This window comes from Amphiura filiformis, chromosome 1 (genome assembly GCF_039555335.1).
Source record: "Amphiura filiformis chromosome 1, Afil_fr2py, whole genome shotgun sequence".
Taxonomy (NCBI): Eukaryota; Metazoa; Echinodermata; class Ophiuroidea; order Amphilepidida; family Amphiuridae; genus Amphiura; species Amphiura filiformis.
Genome location: NC_092628.1, coordinates 73470915 through 73481608, shown reverse-complemented (window position 1 = coordinate 73481608; position 10694 = coordinate 73470915). Strand labels below are relative to the sequence as shown.

Genomic DNA, 10694 nt, shown 5'->3' with positions numbered 1-10694 from the left:
AATTTTCTGTAATATTGTTTTAAATTAGCATAAAATACAATTTTCTAAGCAGAAAAATGGCCACAGTTCCTATCTTGCCATTGAAAACTACCGGAAGAACACCCGCAGAGCTTCAAGCCACATGCCAGACATCCTGGTGCCAACTGCAAATGGCTGCACCCATGTGATGTAAGTCGATAATATACTATCGTCTTTATAAAATCATCATACAGGACTGTTTAATGACATAAAATCTGAAAAATATTGTAAGGATCACTTGAGGGGTTGACTTTTAAAACCTACATTTTGTTCAAAAATCGTGCTTGAATAGGTCGTTTTCAACAGATTTACCACATTCGCCTTACTATAGACATTGAATTGCATTAGGCCTATCTGTTGACGTAGTGAAAAGGTGTTTTTAGGGGTTAGCTTTCGTTAGATATTTAAAAAAATTCTGATTGGGTGACAGGAACACTTGAGGTTTTGACAAAAACCAATCACATATGCCTATTTTCCACTAGTCACCAACTAGAAGCTCGCACAGTTCTTATGATGCTATGTACTCAATCGTGTAGTAAACAAAGACAATGTAGAGACAATTCACTGCTTGCACGAAATTGTGTGCTCAGGTGTTAGCCTGAGTCCCTGGCCTCTCACTCGCAAAATGGCGGACAAACATGGCGGCGGCTCGTTCGAGGCCTGAGAACGATACGTGCATTTTTCATGGAGGACTTTTTCATGCGCGCCGACGTTTTTTTGACGGCGCGATAAATATCCATATATAGTCCATATATGGAACACATAGTCCATATATGGACTTCTATAGTCTATATATGGAGATCAAACAACGTAGCGCCATTTCGTCGGAATTTTGAACACCGATGTCGAAATTCAATCACGGCGCCGTGTGGAAGACAAATTTTGTACAGGAATTTAACAGGATATACCGATTTGTGGAATAATAAACAAGGTATAATGAACGGCAAGTGTTCAAACATCGCTTGGACTAAACTGGAAGTGAAGAAAGAGTTGAACATAATCCGATTTGGAAGAATTTATGTGGATAGTTACCGGGAGTGCCGCTGTGACAGTGTGTGCAGTATTTATGTGTACACATGCATGCTCATGATACTTTTACCCCGGACTTTTACATGTCATGATGGTGATGATGGTTGTTTTTTACGTACTGTCTGCATGGTCTGAGCCCAGTTGAGTGACGACATATTTAATCAGCTCTATTCTAGTATAAAACAAGTTCATTCTTACGGCAGTGTGCTTTCTTATGGTCTGTCTGCATCTCAAGTTGCCGTGCAAAAATGGACATCTCCAATTCAATGCATCATGCATGCAAACCGTCATGACCGTGCGTAAATGTAGCCTGTTACTTCTGACTAGGCCTCAGTGGCATACACGGCATCACATTGATTGTACTTGTAGACAGGCCTAGCATCTGACTTGGCAAGAGAATACTGCTACTTGACAATATCGTCGCACCAACCGACAGTGTCACTGCAATCATGCAATGATCAAAACCCTGAGACTTCCATGCAAGATTCTCCATTATTATGCCATGCATGCATGTCAATGTCATGTCATGAATGTTGTACCCTGGACAATGCTGGATAAATCAGTTGATTTGCTATTTACTGTGCCTGATGTCATGATTATTGTCCAGGATTGTTGCATGCCTACAACTTCCAACATGTCCAGGGTCATGATGAGGTATACTCATGGACATGGTACTGGCACTGACTGGAGTTTTACGCTGATGTTCACATTGACAGTGTTACCATGGCCATGTGATGTCATCATTATTATTGACTGTGTACTGACTGTGACATGGACATGGACATGAGTACTATTTGCCGAGATCTGACTGAACAAGCACCAATGCCGCCAATGGCATGTACCCATGTACCGCATGAGTATACAATGTGTCATCATGTTAGTAGCTGCAGGCCTACGAAAGAAAAACGGTAAGCAAAAACATGACAACAATTCAATTGTAGCCTATAGTTGAACATGATATCCTCTCCTCTCCCGTATGAGGTTTGGACTATAATTAGGCCCTAGCCCCTGTTGGCCTAAAATATACTACTAGCAAGTCATGACTGTAGTATACTAAAAGTCCTAGCATATTCACCCCCCCGAGCGTATAGTATGCTGGCATGAGCTGCATCCATGACATTTTTTCCATTATTTTCATGGAAAGAAAGTCAACTATTTATGGAAATTTAATATCAAAATTTAAATTTAACCTATCAAAATGCCAGACACGCCCTGCTGTTTAGCAGTGATAGCTAAACGTAATAAGGGGGATGTCATTTTCTTCGGCAGAGGGGGTCATGAATATGTCAAATTTTTATGACCCCCTATTGCGGGCAAATGTTTTTATGACCCCCCTAAAAGAATGCATGCGGAGCGCGCGAACATTTTTAGTCACCAACCTTCAATAATTCTATAAAGCCCTATTTTGGGTGTTTACAAATTATAACCCCTATATTTGGTCTAAAATTGTATGACCCCCTTCCAGTATATTCATGACCCCCTTAGGGGGCTGTCATTTTCTACGGAAGGGGGGTGGGTCATGACTCATGAATTATGTCGGTGACCGGAGTACATTTTTTCATGACCCCCCTATTGCGGGCTGAATTTTTACAACCCCCTATCTCAGGTCGAAACTGATATTTATGCCCGCCCCCCTTCCGCCTACACAGACTGACTACAAATATTCATCACTGGAACTAAGGGGGCTGTCATTTTCTTCAGAAGGGGGTCATGAATATACTGGGGGTCATAGAATTTTGAGACCAAAAATTTTTTAACAACCAAAATAGGGGGTTATAGAATTATTAAGGGCTGGTGACTCAACATTTGTGCGCGCTGCGCGCGCATTCCTTAGCTTCAAAACCAAAATGTGTGCGCAATCTTTTATTATACAATGCAAGATTTTTGCGCGCTCCGCGTTCCTTCTTTACACTTACGATCAAAATTTTTAACGCGTTTCGCGCACTCCGCTCTAAAATTTGGGTACGCTCCGCGCCTTACTTCCGGCCATGAATAATTTGTCTTCAGTCTGTATAGGCGGAAGGTGGGGGTCATAAATTTTTTTTGACCCGCGATAGGGGGTCGTAAAAAACTCTAAAATCTACTGTTAAAGAAGGCTAAGCATTTTTCTGATTTTGACATGGTCTTGACAGGTACCGGTATTAAATTTGTATGTATGAATGAAATACAATAAAATGATCAAGTCGCATCATCACGCAACAAAAATTATGCGACCGGAATTTAAAACATTTCATTTGACTTTCTATTTTACTGTGGGCGCACCGTAAAACTCGGCTGTACATTCTCTACGGCGCGGCATAAGCGTGGACTGTGTTATAAATATTGTTCACTGTAACTGCAAATATAAGAAACAAGCCTACCATCCATTTTGAAGTAATGAAAAAACAACAAGCTCACAACAACAACAAAAACACAAAAATCAATGGAGCCTTCGGGCGACACACAAGCACTTTATTTGTTTTCATGTTCGACGGCTTCGGCAAGGTAAGTTTGGGCTGTTTATTTAGCATGAAATTTGTTTGTACACACGATGATGAACCACAAAATTGAACGTGGGCCTAAGTTTAAAGAAAACAAAGCAAAAATATGCCCAATTAAAACCGGACCGACATAATGGCCGAGTGAAAATTGAAGAAGTCAGAGTATTAAACAGAATCAGAATGGTGAAAGGAAAATATAACAATAACTGAGAGAAGCAATAGGCTTATTTAAAACTAAACAGTATTTATACTATTATATAATACTGATAGGGAATATAAATCGCAGGAAAGAAAGCAATTATCATACAAAAAGAACAAGTTTAAAATTCATTAAAATTCCTTTAAAAACAGTTGTTTTATTCACGGGCGAGTCGGAAGATAATTTACCCGCGGAAATTTCCTTAAATGGCAATTCGCCATGCGACGCGAAGCACGCGAAGTCGCACGCGTTTTATTAATGAGCTCAAAAGTCCTCCACGCTCAGAACACGTTTGGTGTTCAGTCCTCGTATACAGCACAGTGCAACGGCCGTGCGTATATTCGAGACTGGAGGATTTAGTCTACTCAGGTGTATCGAGGTGGAAAAGATGTCTTGGTGTAGATTAACCATCCAGTAAATAACATAAGATAATGTTAAATCGAATTCTGGAAATAAAATTTACAACTTACATCCGGCGACAGTTGCGTCCGGTAACTCCGAACTTCATCAGGCATCTGATTGGTCATGTGACAAACCTGGAGAACAGAATCACATTCAGAAATCCATGGGTTGCTGTGGCTATCCCAACTGGGCCTTCACCAAAGCTAAAAAGACCAAAGAGCACACGCAGAATCTAAACGCGAAAACGGGCACGGATACCCGGGTAACAATACCCCACATATCTGGCTTGTCAAAAAGGATCAGAATACTCTGAAGTCTTTAAACAAGTTCATTAGGAATGTTGATATCAACTGTAAATTTTGTTCATTTTGAACAATTCAAAGTAAAAACGAAGTTGGTTTACTCACGTTTTTAGTGACGTTTCACTACTACACTAGTGGCTTTATCAGACTGGCAACTCATCACATCTGACTGCTTGCTTTTATAGGCAACAGGATGCACCGTAGAGGGCGTGATGAGTTGGTCAAAGATGTTGTTGAATGAGTAGGCCCCCTCGTCCTTGTTAAGAGTGTCTTGTCCTTTTCGGCGGATCCAGATGGCTTCTTTCAGCCACCTGGTGGTCTTGTCGGCTTCACGATCAATAACTTTTGAGTCCTCCCAATTGATAGAGTGATTTGTAGAGGCCACATGATCAGTGATGGCGGATTTGTGAATGTCCGTGACAGATGATTGGCGTTTTGCTCGAGTAAATGGCTTAGATTCAAATTTCTCCACCTCTTTCTGGTGCTCTTTAAGTCGGATACCAAATGGGCGACCAGTTTCACCAATGTAGGAACTGGAGCAGTCACCGCAGGGGATCTCATAAATGGCTTCCGCTTCCTGTTGAGGGAGAAGTTTATCTTTCGGATGGACGAGCATATTGCGGATGGTACGAAGTGGCTTCATGGCTGTGGAAAATCCGTGTTTTTTAAACACCCTGGACACACGCTCGGATACGCCCTCTATGTAGGGAACCACAACCATGCCTTTTGCTTTTTCGCTGTCATCTTTTCGTTTTGAGGAAAGTTTTGTCTTAGGAGTGGATCTGTCTTTTTTGACTTTCTTGATTGATCAATCCGGGTAACCGCACGTGGTCAGCGCTTCGCGGATGTTACCCTCCTCTTTTTGTCTGTCCGCTTCCTCGGTTACCAACGCGTCACTCCTGTCTAGCAACGTTCTAACAACACCCAGCTTTTGATGTAAAGAGTGGTGGGAGGAGAACTGAGAACTGAAGATATTGGTCAGTGTGCGTTTTCTTTCGGTAGATACAGAGTTTCACTGATCCATTCGGCTTTCTAGTGATTAGGGTGTCGAGGAAGGGAATCGAACCTTCTTGTTCTTGCTCGTAAGTGAACTTGACACTGTTGGTAGGGTCGATAGAATTTAAGTGTTCTGTGAGGTTGTCTACTTCTCCTTTGCGTACTATTTCCAACACGTCATCCACGTATCTTTTCCAGAGACGCGGCTGGCAGGCTACCGGGGCTGTGGAAATAGCTTTCTGTTCCAGCCACTTCAATCTTCAATCTTCAAAGGTGCTATCCCTATGCAGCAACAGCTATACTGGGACTTGGTGCAGAAGTGAAGTCACAGGCAAGGGTGCAGAAACAAGGGTGAAGATAAGGTGAAGACTGTAACAAAATGACGAAACCAAGACTGGTGATGAACTGAGGGTGCACTATATACAAGGATTGGTGAACTACAGCAGCTTGGCACCAACAGGAAGCCTCATCTGCTGGATGGCCGGCAGGCTGACTTCCTGGAAGGCTGGTAGTGAAGGAGCCAATACTGCAGGAGTTGGTAGATGGTTCCAGAGTCTCACGGTGCGTGGATAGAAGGAGAACTTATAGCTGTCTATTGTTGCTTCTGGTAGCTTGAACTTAAGTTGGTGGTCATGTCTGCTGAAGTATGTAGCTGGTTGGATGATGGTGGGGAACTGGATGTTTACTAGACCATAGTGTATCTTGTAAAACATGGACAGTTGAGCAGCTAAACGCCTGTTGTGCAGTGAGTCCCAGCCCAAGGTGTTAATTAGTGCCGATACGGATGTTGTTCTGCGGTAGTCCCGGAAAACGAATCGTGCTGCTGCCCGTTGAACACGTTCAAGGCGGTCCACAGTGGTGATGTTATGCGGATTCCAAGCTTCCGATGCGTATTCAATTTGAGGGCGGACTAGGGCTTGGTATGCTCTGGCCTTTACCTCTTGAGAACATGGTGATAGGGTGCGACGTATCAGACCGAGGGTGCGGTTTGCCTTCTGCGTGATTTTATTGCAGTGTGCATCCCATCGAAGTTTACTGGATATTGTAACTCCAAGGTACTCATGTTGATCGACTCTAGCAAGAGGCTGACCCAGGATGGTATAATCAAAGAGGCTGGTTTTGCGTTTGTTAGTTATTTGGAGGATGGCACATTTACCCACATTGAAGTGCATAAGCCATTTTGAGGACCAATTTGCAAGCTCATTGAGGTCTTTCTGGAGTACTTGATGATCGTCAGGACTCACAATATCTCTGTATACGATGCTGTCATCAGCAAATAAGCGCATACTAGAACTGATTTCCTCCTGGATGTCATTAATGTAGAGTAAAAACAAGGCTGGTCCCAGCACGGAGCCCTGGGGTACTCCTGATGTTACTTTCCCCAGGGTGAGTGGGTCCCATTTACCGAAACTGCCTGGCTTCTGTTGTTAAGGAAGGAGTTGATCCATGTCAGTGTTGAACCTCTGATGCCGTAGAATTCCAGCTTGGCAGACAGGCGCAGATGGGGTACTTTGTCAAATGCCTTGCTGAAATCTAGGAGGATAACATCAACTTGCCCACGTTGTTGAAGGGTGCGAGCCCAGTCGTGACAGGATGTGATCAACTGTGTCACGGTAGACAGTTTTTCGCGGAACCCATGCTGTGAGTCCAGTAGGATACTGTTGCTGTTCAGATGTCTGGCTAGGTGACTTAAAACCACATGCTCCATAACTTTACAACACAAACTTGTAAGTGAAATCGGGCGATAATTCGCAGGATCTGATTTTGACCTTTTTGAATATACCTGTAACAAGTGCTTGTTTCCATTGAGATGGAACTACGCCAGTGTCATATGATTGTTGGAAGAGAAAGCAAAGTGCCGGTGCAAGTTCAGGTGCAACTGTCTTGAGGAGTCTGGGTGGTATCTCATCTGGGCCACATGCTTTTGTTGGGTTTAAAGATGATAACTGCTTTTCAACGCCTTCAACTCCAATTATGAGCTCCGAAATAGATGGATATGGTGAAATACCTTTTTGCGGTATACTACATGTATCAGTCTCTTGGGTGAACACAGATTGAAAATGTGAGTTGAGTGCAGTTGCCTTATCTTGGTCAGTGGTGCAGAGTTTGGTTGTTGTCCTCAGGGTTGGAATGCCAAGGTTTTCTGTACGCATCATTTTGACGTACGACCAGAATTTTTTGGGACTCTCAGACAGGCTGTTACCAACTACATTGTTAACATAATCCTCATGGGCACTATGGACTGTTGATGCAACTTTGTTTCTGTACTGGCGGAAAAGCTTCCAGGAAGTGCTGTTTTGTTGCTTCCTGGCACGACAGTGTAGCTTATCCCTCTTTCTCATTTGGCGTTTTATGTCAGGTGTTACCCAGGGAAGATGTCTTTTCCCACTGCTCATTTTTGAGGGAACGTGAGCATTCATTGCTTCAGTTAGATTGTCTCTAATTTTTTCCCAGTTTGTGTCCACACTGTTATTTTGAGGGGCAGAGGCTAGGAACTCCTGTGTGTGTTCTTTAACATTTTGTTTCAAGTTTTCAACATCAGCCCTGAGGAAATTGTAGATTTTCCTGGGTGGTTTGGATTGCTGTTTGGGTTTGAGATTTATGTTAAAGGTTACGATGCTATGGTCAGAGATACCAGGACTAACTTCGACATCACTAATAATTTGTGAGTTTGTGGTAACAATCAGGTCAAGGATGCTATTTGACACAGGACGGGTAACTTTCGTCACCAACTGGGCAAGCGAGTTTTCTAATAAGAAATTTAGAAAACTTCTATGAACACCAGCTGTTTTGGGGTTTGTTGATGACCATGTGTCCCAGTCAATGTCTGGGTAATTAAAATCCTCCAATGATGACATTTGGGAATCTTGACTTATGTTTGGAAAGCATTGTGCTAAGAGAGTTTGTCAGTTCATCCAGCGCCTTACTTTTATTATTAACTTGGGGGCCATAATAACTGGCTAAGAAGAGTGGTTTGGAGTTTGAAAATTGAAGACTAGCCCACACAATTTCACAGTTTGCGTCCATTTCAGGCATGTCAGTTGATATCAGATTATCTTTAGTGGCTAGGAAGACACCTCCTCCATTTACATTTCTATCCTTTCTATAGATCGAATATCCATATATTATAATATTACACGCAAGGGGGCTGAGAGGGCTACCCATCGCCATGCCGAACCGTTGGCGGTAAATATCACCTGAGTAGCTGAAGTAGGCAACCGTGGCAAGACAAAATTTGGTAAGTTCGATGATGTCATTAATGTTGAGGAGTGTTCTGTTTTTGAGGTCTTTGTCTTCGTTTAGTTTTTCACGAAGAACATGAAGAGTAAGATCATTGAAGATCGACGGGGGTACTAGTAAACAGTGCCACCACATCATGGGAATTGAGGATCTCATCTTCTGTAAGGACAATGTCTTTAAGGTCTTCCGCAAGACTTTTCGAATTCAGAACGTGGTGCTCGGATTAGCCAACAATGGGGCTCAAAATATCAGCTAAGGACTTGGCCACGTTATATCCGATTGAGCCTGTAAAGTCCACGATGGGTCGCAACGGTGTTCCATCTTTACTCTGAAGTCATTTGGGATCGCAACGTCTTACAAACCCACCAACATCATCAGGGGGAGGTTAGTCTACGTTAAGGCGAAAATATAAATTTTTATAATTTGCCAGAAAATTTGCATAATATCGCAAATTTCGAAAATCCAAAATTATTTGATATCAGAAGGACATTATTATTATTATTATTATTATTATTATTATTATTATTATTATTATTATTATTATTATTATTATTATTATTATTATTATTTATTATCAGTGTTATTATTATTATTATTATTATTATTATCATCATTATTGTTATTCACGAGCATAAATAACACCAAAACATTTCACTTCTCTCCTGCTTATTATTATTATTAGTGTTATTATTATTTTTATTATTATTATTATTATTATTATTATTATTATTATAGGTTTTCCCGTCCAATTTCAAACTTTGGGCGTTCAGTTTAGTATAAGTTTCATTCCTTTTCGCGCGAAATTGAATGAACGCTTACATTCTCGATTTCAATTTAGCAAATGTGCAATCTATTTCATTAATACGCATTCAAAATTCTAAATAGTGTACCCAATTTCGCAAATTGTGCAGCCAAATTCACGTGGCCTTGAATTCAGAGCCTATTTGGAAATACAAATTCATATATGCGGAAACAAAATGGAAAAATGTTCAATCGAATTCGCAAAGTGCAGAATCAAATCCAGAAATTCTTAAATATTTTACAATGGTTCAAATATAAAAATGCTATTTATCGTGTTTATATTTAACATTATAGGCTTACATGTGTCGACATCATTGTCCAAACAAGCACGTTGCTATATTAATTGTGAAGGGAAAACATATTTTTAAGTAATGTTTAAAATTGACGTACATGCATAGGCCTAGTAGGGCCTAAAAAAGAAAATGAATTATAACTAATTATAATATTCAAAAGCATTATCCCGGTTTAGTTCAGAAACCATTAAGTGATGTATGTCCCAAAGTTCAATCAAGCTCCGTGTAGTTAATCATAATTATAATAAAAAATATAATGAAACTCTTCCTTTACGTTAATGCTACTTCTTATAAACGATAGGTCTTTTTTAAATCTTGGTATTTTTAATTGTATAATATGTATCGTATAAGACTAAAAACTGAATGAACACAGTCAAAACAACATCCAGAAATTATATAGCTAAGCATATTTTGCAGTCGACTTATAAACATATCCTTCACATCACAACCTGTTTAATTAGACCCATTTCGTGGCCATTTCATTATGTGAAAATCTGTACTATATATAGGCCTTTAGTATAACATTTTATTAATTTTTATTCGCGGGGGGGGCGCACCGGGTCTGATGGGGGGGCACAAGCCGTTTTTCGGCCATTTTCCTGTGGGATTTAAAAAAATTCCAGATCGATTGGGGCACGTGCCACAACACCCCCGTGCCCCTATGACGCTACGCCACTGGATTAACTGACATGTTAAAGTGTTAACATTGCTAACACCCGAACGTGTTAAGCGATGTTTTAAACATATCTTAATGCGTTCGTGTGTTTAAAACATGTTACATTCGTATTTGCAAGCATTAATGTGTTTATAAATGAACACTGTCAGACTGTACCTAAAGTATACTTCTCATTACAAGCATTACCCATTAAAACATTTGTGTGTTTATTCTGGGTTACATAGGGCTACTCACCTTTTTCTGCTGCAACGTAGACGT

The 10694-nt window shown here is 40.9% G+C and overlaps 2 protein-coding genes across 2 annotated transcripts; both read right to left on the bottom strand.

Moving 5' to 3' along the window:
* Positions 1 to 6798: 6798 nt before the first annotated feature.
* Positions 6799 to 7134, bottom strand: LOC140162863 (uncharacterized). The gene has a single exon (XM_072186170.1). It carries the CDS (start codon positions 7132 to 7134, stop codon positions 6799 to 6801), a length of 336 nt encoding a protein of 111 aa, XP_072042271.1.
* A 4-nt stretch (positions 7135 to 7138) lies between these two features.
* LOC140162851 (uncharacterized) lies at positions 7139 to 8284 on the bottom strand. Its single transcript, XM_072186161.1, has one exon. It carries the CDS (start codon positions 8282 to 8284, stop codon positions 7139 to 7141), a length of 1146 nt encoding a protein of 381 aa, XP_072042262.1.
* Positions 8285 to 10694: the final 2410 nt, after the last annotated feature.